General features: G+C 47.3%; 1 protein-coding gene and 1 pseudogene across 1 annotated transcript in view; one reads left to right on the top strand and one right to left on the bottom strand.

Moving 5' to 3' along the window:
• Positions 1-379: 379 nt before the first annotated feature.
• The window catches only part of SMYD2 (SET and MYND domain containing 2), a gene marked incomplete at its 5' end in the record, with an annotated part of 27,570 nt that continues 8,390 nt past the window's right edge, over positions 380-19,559 (bottom strand). The window contains 10 exons of the mRNA XM_025043997.1: positions 380-820; positions 3,171-3,279; positions 5,401-5,575; positions 6,506-6,626; positions 7,305-7,415; positions 9,752-9,854; positions 12,306-12,373; positions 15,929-16,053; positions 16,749-16,809; positions 19,224-19,334. Of these exons, the coding sequence (XP_024899765.1) occupies positions 740-820; positions 3,171-3,279; positions 5,401-5,575; positions 6,506-6,626; positions 7,305-7,415; positions 9,752-9,854; positions 12,306-12,373; positions 15,929-16,053; positions 16,749-16,809; positions 19,224-19,334 (1,065 nt within the window). The remainder of the gene's footprint in view (positions 821-3,170; positions 3,280-5,400; positions 5,576-6,505; positions 6,627-7,304; positions 7,416-9,751; positions 9,855-12,305; positions 12,374-15,928; positions 16,054-16,748; positions 16,810-19,223; positions 19,335-19,559) is intronic.
• Positions 2,841-2,959, top strand: LOC112476573 (annotated as a pseudogene).

Below are 19,559 nucleotides of genomic sequence, written 5' to 3'. Positions count from 1 at the left end.
CCAGACAAGGAGAGAACTGCACAGAACAAGTAACAGAATGAGAGATGCTTTCAGTCAGTGAGCGAAGCACGCATGGAGCATCTTTATGCACTGAAGGGAGACCGGGTACTATACAGAAGAATCCGAACTGACACACTCTCCTGCCAGGAAGCGGCTCCCAGGTCACCTGAACGTTCTCCCCCACAGATACCTTTATTCCTTTCTTGCACCTTCCCTCCTTCTTCCTCCATAGGCACCTACCCCCTGAAAGCAACTGCAGGTGAAAGACCTCCTGATCGCTTGCTGGGGGAGGCCTGGGCTTGCTGACTGAGGCAGAACAGGTGTGACTTCCGCCCTTTCCTCTTTGAAACCTGCCCCACAGACAGAAGAAAACACAAACTTCAAATACTATTACCTTTTTTTATTCTCTTTCATCATTCATGTTTGTTCAGAACACTATAATAGGCATGAAGGGAAAAATAATGGCATTTTTTAAAACTCAACCTGTCCAAAGTATAATACATGAAACCAGGCCATTATCTCTTAGGGGGAAAAAAAAGCATTCAAAAATGAATTTGATATGAAGGTTAAAGATTAAGACCAACTCCAAGTAAGCCATGAGTAAGGTTTAAGTGCAAACAGTGTTTTCATCGCAAAGGTTTTACAGAAATGCTGGAGTGATGCACATGATTTGAAGTACTCAAATCTTTGAAGGTTTCTGCACTAGCATTTAAATAAAAACTACCATGTTGGCATTGTTTCAGTGGCTTTCAATTTCCTGCTTGATCTCAGAAATGTACGGATGATCTTTGCCGTGAGCTACTTCCATGATTTCGACGGCCTAGGAGAGAGGATAAAAAAAGAGGTTAAGACCCTGAAGCCGATCCCCTTGCACCCCCACTTGGGTGTTCTCCTTTAGGGTCTGGCTGAAAAAAAAAAAGGACACGATTATCTAGTAACCAAAGAGTCACCCAGTCGCTACTGCTGAGTCAAACATTGTGCGACAGCCGAAGAAGTAGAGAAATTGATGTCATGACATTCTCTGGCCCCAGTATTCTAGAGATTTCAGTAAAAAATGTTTTAGGGATGGACCCATTTGGCTACGCTCAATCAAGTAAACAGGTAACACTGGGACAGAAAAGTCCACAGCGAACTTTACGTCAAACCCGTTTTAATTGTAGGCTACATTACCAATCGGTAAGAAGTGGCTAAACCGTTCTTCCCTTCCAGAAAGTACATGCTTTCTTCTTCGTACATATTCTTAAAAAACTTAAAAATTGGTGCACATTTCCTTTGAGGAAGCGAGAGAGAGAATGTATTTAATACGTTTTTTTTTTTCCGAGACAAAATATCGTGGAAGAGTTTCCAGTGGCTCCACCACTTCCTAGCTGTGTGACCTTGGGCAACTTAACCACTCTGTACCTCAATGTCCTCATCTATAAAAGAGGAACGGTACCTACCTCTCGGAGTTGTTAATACACATAAGGTGTTTTGAATAGTGCTTGGCGTATAGGAAGTATATATCAAATGTCATCCACAGGAATTTATTTTGCTGTTTTTGTATTCCACTATATTTTGCACAGATTGAAAAGCTTAAATTACTCTCACTCCCCCAAACAGGGAGTTTCTGATGGCTCGTGACCATGGCAGGCATTGCTGTCTCTTACACTGTCCTCTGTCTAGATCTCAGACATGCAGGTCTTCAGGAATCACCTGTTTAAATGCCAGTCCGCGCCGCCTGCATTTGTTTCACGACTCCTGTTCCCTGCTCAGATTTACTCTCTCCTTCACTGATCTGGAATTTAATTACCTACCAGCACTTTACAATTGTGGCCCTAACTGGTTAATTTCCTCCAACTTGCTAAGGCAATAAATGTTATCTTAGGAGACAAATTCCCTGGTTTAAAAATGGAAAATTTTATGCTTAAGTCACACTCCTAGCCTGGTGTGGCCTTGCCCCTTCCGTGTGGGACGCGAGACCTTACTCCATCTTCCCGAAGAGTCTATGGGGCAGATTTGGGGAATCTAGAGAATGAGGCATCCAGGCTGGTCTGTGGCCCCAACCTTTACGACCATTCTGTTACAGGAGTAAACGGTCCCAAAGGTTACATTTTATCAACTATTAACTGAAAAATGAGAATCCATTGTTACAATCGCGCTGCTGTAGAGTGAGGGTCCAGCCCCGCCCCCTGGCCCCCAGGCAGCACGGGGCAGCCGTCAAACACTGAGGGGACAGATGCTGCCCAGGGTCCTGGGTCCCCCTGCATGTTCCTCACAGCATGAGTGGGGGGAGCTGAAGCTTTCAATTCAGATCCATTTGAATCAAGGCCCCACCACGTACCCTATGCTCATTACTTAACCTGTGTGAATCTCAATTTCTTCATCAGGAAAAGCTATCTCATTTTCGTGAGAATAAAAGAGCGCACATGAGGGTCCTGGCAAGTAACTGGCACTCAGTGAAGAGTGACAACAATTATAAAGTCCTAAAATTTTAGAAACTGCAAATGCATAATCCAAATACTGAGGAACTGCCCATAACCGATGACGTTTATTTCACCACAATTGAGCATCACCGATCTATAAATTCTAAAACGCAGACATGGAAGATTCCCTCACCACGGTTTCCTGGCCCACCCAGTGGGCTCTGTCCACTTCCAGAGCCTCACACGGGACAGGAGCTGTACTCCCTGTGCCCAGCATGGGCTGAGCCTGTAATCGGGGCCAGCGCCTCTCAATGAGTACACCCCTCTCCTTACAGGAAGGCCTGGCACCAATATGGATGGCAAAGGCTCGATTACCTTCTCTACCCCATCCCCTCCCACTTCTGGGGCCAAAAGGTGGGTCAAGAGCTGCTCATTCTTGTCTATGGCCATGCCACCCAGAACAAGCCCGATCCTGTCTGAACTTGGAGGCTAAGCAGGGTCGGGCCTGGTTAGTACTTGGATGGGAGACCACCTAGGAAGACCAGGTGCCGTAGGTGTAAAAAATAAAACATAAAGGATTATAAGCTGACAGGGTCCCTGCAATCTGTGAGGTCAACCAGGGGTTGCCGCGCCTAAAAGGAAAGAAAAAAAGAAAAAAGAGCTGGTCATTCTCCACCCTTTCGGTCACTCTCCTCACGAGGCGTGAAGGCCGGGTGCTTAGGACGCCGTCCAGGCCGGCGGACGCCTAACCTCTCATCGCAGACATACCTTCCGCAGGGCTTTCTCCCCCGCAGCTTTGTTTTCCAGGCCCATGTACAGTCGTCCTAGCTTCAACCACATGGAGGCCACGTTGAGGGAGTACAAAGGATAATGCTTGCTGGAAGAAAAGACAACAGGCCACCTTGTCAAGCGGCCCACGGCCGGGTGCAGCAAGCCCGTGGATGCCGAGCTCACGGCCACACTCTCCGCGGCAGCCAGGCTTCTCCAAACCCCGGCGGGTTCCGGGTGGAGAGTATGGACACTTCGACCCTATCTGGCTGCCATGGAGGTACTTCGTTTTATGCAGTTTGTGTGTTTCTGGAAAGCTACATAAAAACTTCAGGACAAATCCCATACAGAAACATTTATAAACCTAGTCCCCAAATTTTGTTTTAGGTACAGTCAGAACAGGGCGTTGGGAAAACATCTTTTAAGGTAAATTCCCTATTGTGAGGACATTATATCTATACTCTCATGTTAAAAAGACAGTATACTTAAAAATTTACACACACCGATATGTCTCAAGACCCCAGGTTTCTGTCACACTCTGAGACCAGCTGGTTTAGCAAAACCAGAAGCTGTCTAAAGTCAGGAGAACACCTTCTATTTCTTCTTTCTCTATTGTCCAATAGAGAGCTTTACATATATACAGTAGGTATTCTCCTCTGGCTTTAACTGAAGGCCGGCTGATGGGGCTTGTCTAGGAAAGAGCCATTTCTCTAGGGACGGAGACCAGGAGCCAGCTCAGAGAGAGAGAGAGAGAGAGAGAGAGAGAGAGAGAGAGAGAGTGTGTGTGTGTGTATAGGAGGTGTTTATAAACAGGCTGGCCTGTACCGCTCTACCTTCAAAATCCACCCAAGAGAGACCTGTTCTGGCTGTATTTCTGGGGGTAGGGGTGGGGGTAGCAGGGAGAAGGGCACCACGCTGCCTGGAGGAAGCCCCGGGGCCAGTGGCCCCACAGAAGACCAGAGCTGGGGCTCACTACGCTAAGGAAGGGTCCAGCACAGCTAGTTCCTGCTGGGAGAAGAAACGCAAGGCCAAGACGATCTCATCTATTCATTCTCATTCTCTCTCTCTCTCTCTCTCTCTCTCTCTCTCTCTCTCTCTCTCTCTCCCCCTCTCCCTCTCTCCATCCCCACCCCTCTTCCTTCCCTCCCTCCCTCCAGATCTCACAGAGGGAAGTGTGCATGAGACCAGAGGACTTTCTCACCCACCCTGGGAAGAAGGTAGGCTTGGAGATTATTCCCAGTGTGGCTAATTATTTCTAACAGATTTTAAGAGTTGGCTTCCCCTTGGGCTCCCCCTGCTGGCTAATCAAGGCAGTGTGGGGTGAGTGGAGGGCCGACTTGGTGGTGGAAAATCAGACTAGACACAAATTTAACAGTTCCCATTCTTATAACGTGGACTGAGGTCTCCTCAAATTCACGAGAAACACCTGGGGTGCTTCTGGAACACAGGTATCTCAGGTCTGATGCCCAGATCCCCATCCACTTGGTCTTGGGGAGCCCCTGCAATGCATGATATAGACAAGCACCCCGGGGATCTGATCTAGGCCATTCCAGCCCCAGAGTGGCTAGTCAGACCCAGAAGACAATGCCATGACCTTTGTCTGCAGCCCACTTTAAGGTTTAATGACCCTCTCGGTCCCCGTGGCTGACAGTCATTAGTACTATGTGGTAAAACCCAACCTGTTTTATTCAAACCTTGGGCGGGGGGGGTGGGGGCGGGCGGGATATTTAATAATCACAGCCACTCCAATGGCCCCAGAGTTTCCCCATTTGCAAAGTGGGCCGCAGTTTACAAAGGCACAAGAAGGGGACACTGTGAGGAATGATGGAGAAGCAGGGTTTTGATACCACCATTTACCGATTAATCAAGTTCTATTAACTTGGAAGGCATGGGAGGGAGAAGAAACAAACAGATGCCTTTTTACACTGGTCGGGATTAAGTGCAACGGACGAAGCGCCTGGACAGGTCCCGGCATGGCTGTGCCCCGGCACCCCCCGCATAACCCCAACCTGCCCCTCTAGGCGTCTCTTCCAGATGGCGGAGGGAACAGGCCAGGCCCAATAGAGCAGCACCCTGCACCTGTACCTCCGGATGTGGGTGCAAAGAAGAGAAAGCTGGTCTAGGCACGTTCCAACACAGGACAGTGAGAAGACAAAACAGCCTGGGCATGCACTTCAAATTGCCAGAGTCCGTTCCGCGCTAAGGTGATCAGAACGGCCATCGCAATCACCTGTAGGGCTTAATGATTTTCTGTCCGTATCGCAGGGCTCCCTCCCAGTCCTGCATGTACAAGCAGACGCCCATGGCCTGGTACATCATGTGCAACATGTACACGTTGCTGTCCTCAAACACGGAGCTCATCTTCTCCTGGCTGAGCTCGCAAATCTCCAGCAGCTCGCTAGGGGGTGCTCTGGAGTCAAGGAAAAGACTGGCCCACCCACGCGGAGACTTCCCAGGGCCGGCTGGGTTCCAGGGGTTACTTCTTCCACTGCGCCTGTTCCCTCGCCCTCTGAAAAAGGAAATTACAGAAAGCCGAGCAAAAGCGAAAGGAATCACATTTTTCTTGAGGAAACAAATAGGAAAAAACTAAACAAGAATTTTAGCCCCCGGCAACAGACCCCTCAGTTCAGCTGTAAACAATATTGGACAGAATCTCAAATCTTCAATTTTCTAGTTAAATTTCAACCCTCACCTAAGCTGAGCACTTTAGCTGAAGCCATTTTTAATTTTAAGGAAAAAGTCCCCACCATGAGAAAGTTTTTCCTTATGCTGAGAAAAATGAGAAAAAAAACCCCATGCCTTTCTCCCGTTTCCTTTCACTGGCTTCAGTTCTTCCTTCATACAAATCTAACGCCTTTTCAACACCCGAGAAAACGCTATCATGTAGGTTAAGCGGTGGCCAGCACAGCTGGGGTTAAAATCCTGGGTCTGCCACGGTGAGCTGTGGCCAGATTACCTGATAGCTAAGCGTCTGTTTCCCTCCGCTACAGGGGGTGACCTGTGAGGATCAGGTGAGACAATGTAAGCAAAGCCTTGGGCACAAAGCAAAATACCCAGTAAATGAGGGCCTTCGAGGAACTGTCCTCTGTGGTCTCAGATAATGTAACTTCCTACCGCACGGAGCTTCTGACCAAACTAGCCAAACAAGGTCAAATCAACGTCATAAACTGATGTTGACTCCAAGGCATGGGTGGTCAGGAAGTCTTTTTACCAGGAGACATTCTTCCTTCAAGAGTTAGAATCTCAAACCCTCCTTCCGCTGCTCCCTCCTCCCGACTCCCCAGCACCTCCTGCAGGTGAGGGTCAGTACACTCCCGGACAGCGATAAAGGATATATTTGTAGTGCTTGGCCCGCCGGAACTCCTCGATGACGTTGCGTGCGTATCTGACCATGTCGCAGATAGCTTCTGCCTTTGGGGGATCGCTGAGCTTCCGGATTTTCACCTTGGCCTTATCCTGAGGGAAATGTCCACAAGCGCAAGGCATTACCTCCCGTGGAAACCATACTGATGGGCACACTTCTCTAATAGTGCATTTTCCCGTGCGGAGGTACGGGCTTGCCCATTCTAAAGTTCCGAACGAAAGAAAGGAAATCGGGCAGTGGATCTAAGAGAAAATTCAATACGCCATTACCCTTTTACAGAAAATAAACAAACAAAACATCTTTATTTCTAGGCAGGACACCTAGATGCTACGGGCAGATACGTATGTTCCAATAGCTACGAATCAGAACAGAATAAGGAGGGGTGGCATTGCCTAAATAATCTGAGCAATTCCAGAGCAAATTCTTCATATTCTGCACAGGTTGCGAAGCCCGAAAGTGATGCTCATGTGCTTCTTCCCTTCCTTCTTTTTTTGAGCAATCGTCTTTTTTTTCACCCCCCAAGAAATAGCAGTTGGGCAAATCCTTCTCTTATTTGTACAGTGTAATGAAAATTTCATCAGCTCCGGGAATCAGGTTTGAATTGAAACCTGGTCTAACCGGCTTCCCTCTGGCTGTCTTAGTCAGGAGGGTTTAAAGGGTCAAAAGCGCCGCAGGAGGAGACACCCTTAGTCAGACAGAGATGCCGGCTTGGCCGAGAGCTCCCGAGACGCACAGCATGGTCAGCACCTCTGCGGGACCCGGGAGCTTACCTTGTGCTTGGTGGTGCACTCCTGGCACTCACAGGTAAAGAAATAGGAATCTCTTAACCGGTCATTTCGATCTTCCGTTGGGTACAGCAGGTCGATGTAGCTGGTAAAAACCTAAGAAGGTCCAAAAAGTTGACGCTACAGTCTGCTACAGGTCAACTCGCTCTTTATCCTTCCTGCGGCCCTGCCAACATTCGTGGTGGTAGCCGTGTGGGGACAGATGCGGAGGAGGACGGTCACGGTTTAGGATGGACACACGGAATTCCTTAAACGCAGCAACCCTCTGGTGTTGTTCACCTCTTTGTGGTGGAGAGAAAGGGCTTCTACAGAATCAAGGAGTCCCTAACACGAGAAATCGAAGCGCCGAAGGCACCCCCGCCTCCTCCGTCCCCAAAGAGAGCAAGCTGGGGTTCGCCCAGCAGTAACGCCCTTGTCTCTTGCACAGAAGCAAAGGCCTCACTGAGCAGAGGCCCTGGGCCGTCTCTGCCTGGCCTTCATTTAGCCTCTTTCCTTTCACGAGCCGGGATGGCTCAGCCGCGTTGCTGGGAGAGTGGAAGGGCAGCATGAACACGCACATACTCTGCTTCCCTTTCTCCTTCCGTCAGCTGGCCACGGAGCGAGAAGCTCAGCTAGGCAGGCTGGGACAAGTAAGCAGAGGGAGGACACGGCTTCTAGGACATCAGCATGCTGCTGCCTTACCCAGCTGGGACAGAGAACTTGGAAAAGTCTTAACCTTTGGGCTCATCGGGGCTTCCCGTCCTTGCTTTTTTTTCTAACGGGGTCTGTAACTGAGACTTGGAGCATATGGAGGAGACCGGCATTTAACTGTCCATTATCTACTCACTGGGATGGCACTTGCTGCTCGTCCCACACCATCAGGCAAATGTCTGACTGAACAGATGGATGTCACAAAGCCGTCAGCATGCCAGGAACCTCAGGCGCTGGCGGACGGGCAGGGGGGCACTTGCAGGGGCGCCAAGCTCTGCCCACCCCAGAGGGCAGTAATGGAGACCTCACGGCTCAGATGCCGTGGGGAGTGGGCTTTTTCCTCATTGAGGGGCAAGTCATCCCAAAGCAGTGACTTCCCCAAAGTAAGGTTACTGCATCTCAGATCTGCAAGACCCAAGGGCAAACAGACAGGAGCAAGCCCTGCCCTGCCTCCCACGGCAAGAGCCTCCTGCCTCATTTCTCTGAAATGACTGATGGTCACATAGTGCAACAAGCAGAAGAGCCCAGAAGATGGCGACAAAGGCCGCTCAGTGTCACTGCTCCTGGCCCGGCAGAGCCTGTCTAGGTGACATACTGCTCAGGTCTCCAGTCAGCCCACAGGAGCTCTGGGGCCTGGGGCCTTACTTTCTCAGCAACTACAACCGTCTGTTTTAGCAAAAAAGGCACCAGGGTGGTCTCCACAAGACATTAGGAAACCAAGACACCCCGACTCCAAAACATGATACCCTGGTCGTGATGAATTCAGCAAAGGGCGGGAAGTCTAACCTGTACCCTGAGCTTCAGGTGTCAGTTCAGTGGTGGGTTACTAACGACCTCCCGAGAATCCAAGGCCTTCATATTCAGCACGCTGATCGCTATAGTTAAAATTTTAAATCCAGACATGCACCTTAAAATAGCATTCAAGATTATTAAACTGAAATTTAATCCAAAGTGTGAGATTACAATCCCTAAAAATTCATTTATTTTATTTTATTTTTTATTATTTACTTAGGAACATATAGCCTGCATCTAGAGAGCGGGCAGGCCAGCCTTTTCAAGGTGAGACGTCTTGTGAGGTAATCATGGCATCCCAGCGCAGGCACGAAAAAGGGAACCACTGACCAGGTGACAGGACACCTGGTTCTCTGCACATCCCTACGATAAGGAGGGATGCTAAAGGTGCCTCTTGGCCACAGGTCACCTCTCCTTGCCCTTCCAGTGTGTACACTGGCCATCTGAATTACATTCCTAAAAAGGGAACTCTCCAGATTGAGACGTGCAATTGATATGACACAAAGTGTCATGCATCATCTGGAGCTGTAACTCTTTCGCTACTTCCGGGTTGCTTTTAGATAACAATGCTTTTGACCTTTTGTGGGGGAGAAAAACACGCCAACATTCACTAATCGAAAAACAAATAGGCAATGGGAATATACGGGCTCTAAAGAGAAGTAAAAACATTTCATTCTGGTCATTTCGACAGTCTCCTTTCTCTGTAAATCTCAATAAATCTTTGTGAGGCATTTAACTCAAATTTATTCTTTCCTGTTTTTTCTTGGACGGAAATGGCACCAAAGGGAAGCCCCAAGTGTGGGACATAGGTCACAGATCGAGTCATTAACCCAGGAGGGCCCAAGGACAAATACAGTGTAACTGCCGAGTGCCCAGTGATTTTTCTACACTGCCTTTTAAAACAGCCGTGTGCAGCACGCTGCCCCGGCTGCCCACGGCCACGCACTCACCTCCTCTCCCGGGTTGATTTCCTGTACCGCTCTTACTTCTGCCAGGGTCCCCTTGTAGGTCACAATGACATTGGGGCAACAACTATGATTCATCAAGGCAACGCTGTCAATCAGAAGAGAAAACTCAATTTTCTTAACTGGGCAGACGGACAGTCTGGGTAATCCTTGGCTACTTTACTTGCCAAGGCACAGGAACTTGATCTTGGCAGGACCTTAACATAAAAACCTAATAGTTGGACATCATCTTCTAAGAGGCTTTTCTGCAAGGCATTCGTAATCACATAGAACATCTTAAACTTTCATGATGTTGAAAAGCGACATCCGCCATGCAAAATCGTGCTATCTAAGCCACGACCAAAAACACACCACAGTAAAAATGGCAACGGCAACAAATCCCACAAAAATTTCTTCCCTGTAGATGCAGGACTCAAAATCCAACACCTACAGCGAACTGCTGCTCATTGCACACTGTTCACGACAAACGGGTTGTCATCCCAAGTCGCTTTTCCTGTTAGTGGATTATTTCCACTCTTTTCCTCGGCTTCCTAAGTGAGGGCTTGCGATGCCCCAGAGACCTGGAGGAAGCCATGTGAGTCTCCGCACCTTAATCTCCTCATCTGGAAAATTGGGACAGCACTGCTCCTGCTGCTCACTGTCTGCTTTTCAGGGACAGCGAGGACACAGAGAGTCGCCTATGCGAGGGGCTTTGAGCTTTCTGATTAGATCAAGGTCAAAGTTCTGAGAACAGAAATTTCTAAACTACAGGGGAAAAATGCTTGATCTCTGAAAATGCTGCCTTTGAGACCACAATGCCGAACTGATTTCAGCCCAAAGGGATTTTTCCCCCAATTAAAACTGCCCGGAAACTGGGCATACTCACATCCATATGTATCATTGCTTGGGTGGCCAGTGTCACTTGCCTCAACCCTCAGAGACCAAAACCCCTCTCCCGTTTGCCCCGAAGAATACAAAAAAGGGGCTGTGGAGCCTGACAAAGGTGAGCCTGGGGATGCTGTGGCCAGGGCGAGCTGCCCCCCACCGCTCAGCTGCTAGAGGTCTGAGTGTCTGAGTGAAGTCTGTGGCTGGCCTTGGGCCTGGGACGGCAGGTAGCAACGTCCCTGTCTTGTCCTTGGGGAGAGTCATGTCTGCCATGCATCACAGCCCACACGGCTTACTGGCAAGTGGTACACAGGCAATCGGAAATCTGATAAACAAATGGACTGAAAGTCAAAAGCAGATTTCTAGAAACATCTTGCGGACGTACTAAGTAATGCTTTTCAAGACAGACTCGTAGATATCGTTTTAATGAAGGTGGAGGAAATGCACTAAGGCAAGACCACCTCTGATAGCTCTTGGCATCATTCTTTTCTGGGCAACCTCAGGCGGTACCACCCTCAGCCTGTTTTTAGTCTTGAGGAAACTGAGAGCAGAGACATTTCGGAGTTCATTTCACGTCTGAAGCTGTCACTACCAGCCTTCTGAAGAGGGTCTAATGGCCTTTCTCTATTTCTACTTCCTTTCCCCAACGGCAAAAATCCCAGAGAGCTTCTCCCCAAAACAAATGACACCATTTTGGCCACTCGGACCGTGTAGTTATGGGAAAAAACGTTTTGTTTCTGTGGTTCAGGAAAGCCTGTGACAGCTGCTCGGGACACGTGGACTTGCACAGGTTCTTTCTCTCTCAGACCTGCATGACGCACAGAGCTGGGGGGCAACAGACAGACAGACCGGGAGCCCGCACGTCATCCGTGCAAACGTGTGGGTGTTACGGGTTTCCCGCAATCGCTTCCACCAAGCCTCCTGTAGTAAATATTAAGCAAGGTCGCTTTAGACAGAACTAACCTACAGACAGGGGACGCGTCTTTGCCCCACCTGTGAAGACAGAGCTTGATTTCAGGGGACCGAAGAATTTCGAAAATGCTCAGTTCCATCAAAGAGACAATGGCAAAGCCATTCTTGGCAATCCATTAAAGTCAGAGCTATAAAGATCTCCATTTGTCAACTGGCTAGCCTTTGTTGAATTACTTGAGTTTTTCTGAAATAAGGAAAACTATAGTTCTTTGAAAATTTTCCCGAGTTTAGTCCTTTAGTATAGTCTCCCTCCAAACAGCACTGTTTCTGTACTGGTATTTTTCAAAAAAGAGAAGAGAGAGAAGAAACTCACATATTCTCTGCATAAGCCTATGGTCAATTGTTGGTTGGCAATTAATGTTTCACTTTGAGTGTGAGACACCCAAAGATTTCTATAACCACAGATATGCAAAAAAGCACATTCCCCAGCAGGGCACACTATAAAATATTCTTTCATGACAGCTCTCTACCTAGCAGGACTTAACTAATAACTGTTCTCTTAACTGCTGCCTTTGGATCCTTAAATGTAGGGGAAATATTTTGAAATCTGGCAGAATTGAAAAGGTGTCTTAATTCACTTGGAGTTTCATGTCTGCCACACACAGTCAGATAGGTTATTTAAAAATCAAAAAAAAAAAAAAAAAAAAAACAAATTAGTGTTAAGTAAGTAAAAAGAAAAGAAATGAAGTGAAACTCAGCCTACTCAGGAAAGATTGCTGATCCCAAGTGAGAAAGTTCTTCGTCTTCGATTGTGAAGCCATTACAGTTAACCTGTGGTGAGAAACGGGGAGAAAGAAAAAAAAGATAGAAATTATTTCTTTCATTTTTGACCTTAAGCAAATTAATTAGGAAGACGGTCTGGTTTAGTGATTTTGAAAACTTTCTTTTGGCCCAGGTATCCTTAGTTCAGACAAAATTTACCCGTCAGCCTCATGCATAAAAAAATAACAGCAGAATTGTCAGGGCGAGGCACCTAGTCTAGCCTACCTCCCCACCTACACATGGTGACCCCGACAATAACACAGCCCTAAGGTCCGAGGACTCGCTTTTGCGTATCTGCGGGGGGAGTCAGTACACCTGGAATCGAATCTCAGTCATGCCACAGGTCTGCTGTGTGATCTTGAGCCCTTCACTGAGTCTCTCTGTCCTCGATTTTCTCTCATTGAAAAAGAACTCAATCTCGTACCCATCCCATAAGGAGAGGCGGTGAACAGGAAAGCCCTAACATAGCTACTCTAACTGCTGTGCGTCCCCTTGGGAGGCAGAGGGGCCTGAAGCTAAGGAACTAAGACCTTCCTTTCACGTCTTGGCCAAATCAACCACTGGCCATTGTCTCATCCTTAAAAAGAGATGTATCGAAAAATACCAGGGGCAATTCTCACCATTCTGGAAGCCTAGCTCAGAGTAGCAGGCTAACACTGAGGGACGTACAGCCCCATTTTGTATTGTTCCATAAAGTCATCCTTTGCACATTCACTCAGAGCCCTGATGGGCTGGGCACTGTGCACAGAAGGATGAACAGACCAAAATCTGTGCCCTCAAGGAACACCCGGTCGATCGGGAGACAGTTCAGTGGGCGCTTTCATTTATACCTAAGGTTTCAGAGCTGGCAAGGGGCTCAGTCTCTTCTCAGATGTGAAACCAGGATCAGAGAGGGGCAGTGGCCTGTCCAAGGCCAGCGGCAAAGGCTGAGGCCCCCCGTCCCCGCGAGCCGCTAGCAAGGCTGTGCGAGGTGTGCTGAAGGGGTTCACGCGGTAGGCCGCAACCTTCCGTACGGGAGACGCCGCACTGGTGCGTTTCAGGCCAATGAATGGGCTTTGGAAAACGAGTGTCTGCCGAGCACTTACTCTGGGCCAGGCACTGTGCCAGGTGCTGCGTGTCCCCTCAGACGTCTGCAATGCTGTCCTGGCATAACCCATTTTACAGATGTGGAAACTGAGGCTCAGAGAGGTCAACGATTAAGTAACTTGTTCAAAGACACATAAGGAGTAGGAGAAGAGGAGTCAGAGTTCAAACTGGACACTGACAGCAAAGCTGTCGGACATACTAAAGTGTTTCTTTACGCTATAGCATGTTTCTTCAAAATTGTTCTGATCTATGGATGTTAATGTGGCAACTTTACTTAGAATTATAGGGTCAGTGTCAAAGGCTTGGAAATCTTAGTACATTGAAGTAAAGGCTATGATGTGTTCGACTTATAGTTTTTATGATTCAACACATTTACAATTAGTATTTGCAATTTTCAACATAAAAAAAAAAGATTACTGACCGTTAATAGAACAATACATAGTCTTTGAAATCCTGAGATGTTGGGCATTTCTACATAGAAGACTGAGCATACTATTTTTTGTGCCAACTTCAAGTACCCTAACCTATTCTGTCATCAGGACATTAACCAACCACCATTAACCAATGACCATCAATCAACATTAGGTAAGAGTTTAATTAAGATCTTCATTCATTCAACACAATTGCTTGGAGCATGAACACTGCGTCCTGCAGCTCACCGGGCACCAAATGACCTACGTACAGTCTCAGACTGAGTTCTAACATGCCTTGGCAGTGTCTGCTGCCCACGAGATGTGTGCAGATGTAAACGTCTGCAGAAAGAATGAGAGAATTTAGCAACGATTTTCAAAACTGATTTAGGGACAGACAGCTCCTGACCAACTTCGAGGGGTGGGAGACTTGCCCCTTTGCGTCTTAGTCTCTTCCTCTGCATGAAGCTCAACTGCTTATGACTCCAAACACCTTCAGGCTTGAATGTCCTATGACCGCTGCCTTCCTCTCCTACTGTGCCAGGGTGTGCTTCTTCATAAGCAAAGGCTCCTATAACTACAAGTGTCAACACTGTTCCTTTCTCGGAGGCGGTGATGGTGTTTAAGCCCAATTGCCTAGCAATTTGCCTATCAGCTTTCCCTCCCTTCCGAAATATCCCTAGAGAAGAAAAGCGAACTTATGTGTTAAGAAAGATGCATGGGCCATGGTCTTTTTTTTTTTTTTTCAAGTCAAATCAGGCGTAAGTGCCTTGCTAAAGCTGTTCTCATAATTAGCATTTAGACTAGATGTAGGCTGCACACCAAAAATACATTTCCCGACCGTGCATATGTTCCCAGTGATTAAAATGCACCTCGGCGCTGTCGAAGGACCGCAGTCACCTCTGCCGCCAGCTGCTGCTGGGCCACACGTTAACCCACAACAGCCTCCCACGAAACAGAGAGGGACAGGCTCGGACGCTGGAGCGTGGACGCACAGCCGGGGGCGAGGGGCCGGACCAGGGCCTGGCATGCGGATGGACTAGCACTTCTCATTTTTGCTTTAGAGTTTTCTTTGGGGATACTGAATGCCCCTTTCCACATTTACATATGAAAAAAGATACATGTGGGTGTATGTGTGTACATACACAATCTCAGAATGAATGTTATTTGATAAACATAGCGTCTATAAAGAGACTAATAATCTATAGTTACATATATGTGGGTATATATGTGTGTATATATATATGTGTGTATATGTATGTGTATATGCATATATAAATATATTATATATAATATAAAATATATATATGTATCTATCTCCTGGATTTTCTGAGTGAGTCCAATTTCAATGACTCTGACTCATTTACAGCACAAATATATTTCTGCTTGTGAGATCCAGTGCCTTGATTTTTGGTTTTGAAAATATGGTCCCACATCTACCGTGCCAACGTCGAGAAGTCCTAGCAGCGTGCATTGCTGTCTTAGAGGCAAAGTTATCTTTATTTTCACAGCTGGAAGTGCACCTGCACCTTGACCCACGTGGGCTCCTCAGTGTGGTGACTGTCCTTCCCAGGGCCATCAGAGAGGGCCTCCCTCTCGAGGACATCTGTACTCACCTCTGCTTTATCAACGCAGTGTGGGTAGGAATGAAAAACAAACAAAAAACAAACAAACAAAAAAAACCTGTTAGAATGGGAGGGTCGTGAGAAGAAAAGTAAAATTTAATGTGTGACCCTCAGATGGTCTTTTCTTTTCAAAGAGCTTACAGCGTGCCGCGGTACGGAGGCACTGGCAGCTTCTCCATTTTCATAGACAGTTTCTGTGGCAAGAGGCAGAGGTAGGGCGAATTTCCTCTGCTCCACCCATGGATGAGGGCCAGCACAAAGAGGACCCTCATCTGCTCAAGGTCACCCAGCAAGGCTATGCAAAACAGGGGTCAAGAACCTCGTTCCTCAAGTGGATGCCATTGTTCGATTTCTGTTCACCTCCACCGACTGCGTGCGGGGTGCGGGGAGAGGGGCTCGGGCGGAGGAGGGCCAGACAGTGCTGCCGGATGCTGCGTTCTCACCTGCGCGAAGAGAACTACCAGGCTCTTATTGTCGGGGAATTCGAGGTGCTTGGAGTAAAAGTGATGGAGAGCAGAAATGTCACTCTGAATCAGATCCTTCTTTTCGTTGTCTAATTTATCCAGATCTGTGGATAAACAAACCATTATTCGCCAGGTAGGAAACTATGAATGTCTAGCTACACCCTTTTCTCATTGTAAATAGGAAAGAAAATATGTGGTACCCTCAGAAAATATTCTTCCTCTTCACTTGGTCTAACTGAAAAATCCTAGGGGAAGAAAAGCATGCCATTTCATTCTTCTCTTCCTCTGACAACTGGAAGTCACTTAGGACATGAAATTTCGACCGACCATTAGCAATGAGGTCAGGGACAAGTGGCAACAACTGATAACCAGTCTCAGTGTGGTCAAGGTCCCCCCTCCCCCTAGTTGGCCCTGGAATCTGTGTCATGGTCAACAGAATGGACATCCCCTGACTTAATGCCTTTCAGTAAGGGCATCAGCTGTTTACAAGACTGCAATTCAGCAAAGATCTAAAAATATTCAGCATGCCAGGAGAGCCGGCAGGAGAGGGCTTGGGATGCAATAATTCATCCTGCAAGTTCCTGCTTCCCCTTAATTGTTTCCTAGTAATCCTGTTAACTCAGAAAAAAAAAAGTTATAGTCATTTTTCAAAACAGCACGTAGTCAAAATAAAAGCTACAAATTATAAAATCACCACCAGCAGTAACTAGACAAACTACTGCCTCCTGTTCTCAGTCCTGCCTCGTCCACATTAACTGCGGCGCTAAATACCTCCTCGGCCGGTCACGGAAAGACTTACGTGATTCAAAATCCTTCACAGCTAACAATTTCTCTGAAGGTGTTGTTTCTGGGTGGTTTTTCTAGTAATTGGGGAAGAAATCACAGAGATACGAATTTTATCAACTAGGGCAGAAAGGAGTGGTTTCACTTTTACATCAACATGACAAAAAGGCAAAAATCCTGAAATAAAGAAAGCTTTCCAAGTTGTCCACCAGGAAGGCTCTGAGAATCTTTGCCCAACACCCAAATCCCAAACTGACTTCTTTAAAACGCTTTCTAAAGTGTGCGTAGCATTTCCTCACGCCCCGATGATGCTCGGCACACAGTAGGCTCAAAAATGCTTGTTGTGGGAAAGAACGCTGGCTAGAAAACAACTTTTTACAGCCCTGACTTAAAAGGACTGAGTCTACAGATGAACCATTCTATTTATTATTTCCCCTTCTAAAAAGGAACAAAATCTTACCCCCTGTCCATTTCACACTTTCTTTAAGCATAGGCTAAAATGATCTCAAATTCAGTGTTTCAAAAAGAACACTTTGGTTGTATCTGTGAGCCTAGATTCACTTTAAACGTGTGGCTGGCTTTGTTCTAGACACCCCAAGAGGCGCTAACAATAGTAAACCCGCTAGGCTTTGAGAACATGAATAAACTTGGTGTTGACAAGAGTTCAAAAGCAGAGCTCAAGAGCCGGCCTGAGGCGCCGTCTTTGTAATCTGGCTATTCAATTTGGGGGTACAGGTGGTCTCGCAGGGTGTTCTCACCTCCCTAGTTAACATGTTAAGCTTCCCCTTGGTAGTTGGGTAGCCTGCTTCCCACCCCCCCAATCCTTTGCCAGCTGCTGGAATACAAATGGTCTATTTTTTTAATCATCAAGTCCTATAGAGATGAAAAGGTGGCCAGGTAACTTTTCATTTAATAGACTATTAGTAGTAGTAGTAATTATAATAAAAGTTGAATGAAACTGGTATAAACTCATCATAGCATTCAGACTACCCTCCCGGTGCCAAAACATTTCAATAGTTCTTTTTTTTGGAGCAGACGTCTTCCATTCTATAAGATGAACGGTTCATTTTGCCTGGGAAAGCTTTTCATTCAGTGAAGTACACCAGCTTCTTCTGCATTCTTGACCATAACACTATAAATAACATCGATGAGTGGGGGTGGGGTGGGATGGGGAGAACAAGCAGATTGGTCATCCCACCCAATCCTCCCAGGATGCTTCCAGATCTACTTTGCTAGCTTATTTGCTCTGACACCTCACCTAGCCACACCATTTTCCCCTACCCTTTCCTTCTGACCAAACACTCCGCATGTATTTAAAGATAATTGCTAGTAAGGATCCGAAGGTTAACCTCCACCAGGGAACACGACTCTGATTTCTCGGTGTCACTCTGCAGGCACCCCTTGAGTGCCTTCAGTTACTCTGAGCTGGTGCAGTGGCATTTCAGCGAGCATCTGACCCCCAGCTGAACATAACGGAACGGTGAGCTCAGAGTCTGGAAATGTTCTACCTCTGTTTACGCGGCCCAGGGTGCCAACTTAGTCCAGGGGTAGGCATGTGCTAATCACGGCAATCATGTTTGGCTTCGATAAAAAATAGAAAATGTTAAAAGGTGAGGGTGATGTGAAGAGGAGGTGGATGAAATTTCCGCTTTATAAGATTTACAGTACAGAGGCTCTGCCATACATTCATTATTTAGCGAGCCCCTCAGTGGATATGTGCCTCCACGTGGCCTATTTCACGGTATCACAAGGGTAAGTCCAGTGGCATGTTCCTCCACCCCGTTTAGTTTGGGCCTCTGGTGATCAGGCGTCTCGCATGCATCGGTAAGGGCTGAGAGACAAGGTGAGGGCAGCCAGGCCTGGCGGCATCGTGGAGGAAACTGCTGCTGGCTACCACATTCCCATCGGGGGCGTTTCTGTTTTCCCTTCTTCTTTCTTTTACCCTCATCCTCTCTCCCCGTGCCTCAGTTTCCACTTTTCCACCCCTATTTCTCTTCTCCTTTGCATAGGCCTTCCTGGCTGTTCTGTCCTATTCCTTGCCTGCCTTGGAGCCAGAAAGAGCGGAACCCTGGACGGGACCAGGGCGTGGGGCGCGGCCTCTCTGTCAGAAAGGAAAGCAGGAACATCTCAAGGCTTGGCAGGCCGGTCTGGTTCCCTACGACGCGCTAGTTACTTTCAGTCAGGTGTTCACGTCTTAAAAAGCCGTATTTTTCTATGTAATCTCGTCTCACACAAGGATCAGAATTTAAAAGCTGGGGCTGTGTTCCTAGTCTGGGGTAAGCGACATCTTCGTTGCACAGGGCCAGTTACAAACCAGCTTACACCTGGGGTGCTGTTCCCATTCCCCTTCCCCCCATCCATAGGGGAATGGGAAATAATGGCCAGGGATTATTAACGACGGACGATCGCCGTAGGTCACTTGTTCATCTTTCTGACCTTTAAGAAAAAAAAATAAAATAAAGTGCACTTGAACATTATCCCATTTCCTCACCTGTTTGGCCAGAATCCTTGCAGTGAGCCTTACGGTCTCCGAGGGGTTCCAGTTTTCTCCAAAAACAACCATGGGAGAACATTCCAGCTTGTGCATGGGCCAATCTTCTTTCTGGGAAGGTTAAAAAAAAAATTACTAAACACACACATACTGGAATGAAGTTCGAGAAGAGAGGATGCAATAAGTCCTCCTAGTTAAGGTCAAGTGAAATATGTTTCCTTTTGGAAAACACGATGGTGCTCAACAAAAGCTGGAGATGAAAACATCCTTTAAGATAGGCATGATTGTGTAACCTTGACTCGGGCCTGGCCAAGGCCGTCAGGATGAGAAAACGTG

The sequence above is a fragment of the Pteropus alecto genome, unplaced genomic scaffold, assembly GCF_000325575.1.
Source record: "Pteropus alecto unplaced genomic scaffold, ASM32557v1 scaffold101, whole genome shotgun sequence".
Lineage (NCBI taxonomy): Eukaryota > Metazoa > Chordata > Mammalia > Chiroptera > Pteropodidae > Pteropus > Pteropus alecto.
The sequence above is the reverse complement of the archived record's forward strand: the minus strand, read 5'-3'. Positions and strand labels throughout refer to the sequence as shown.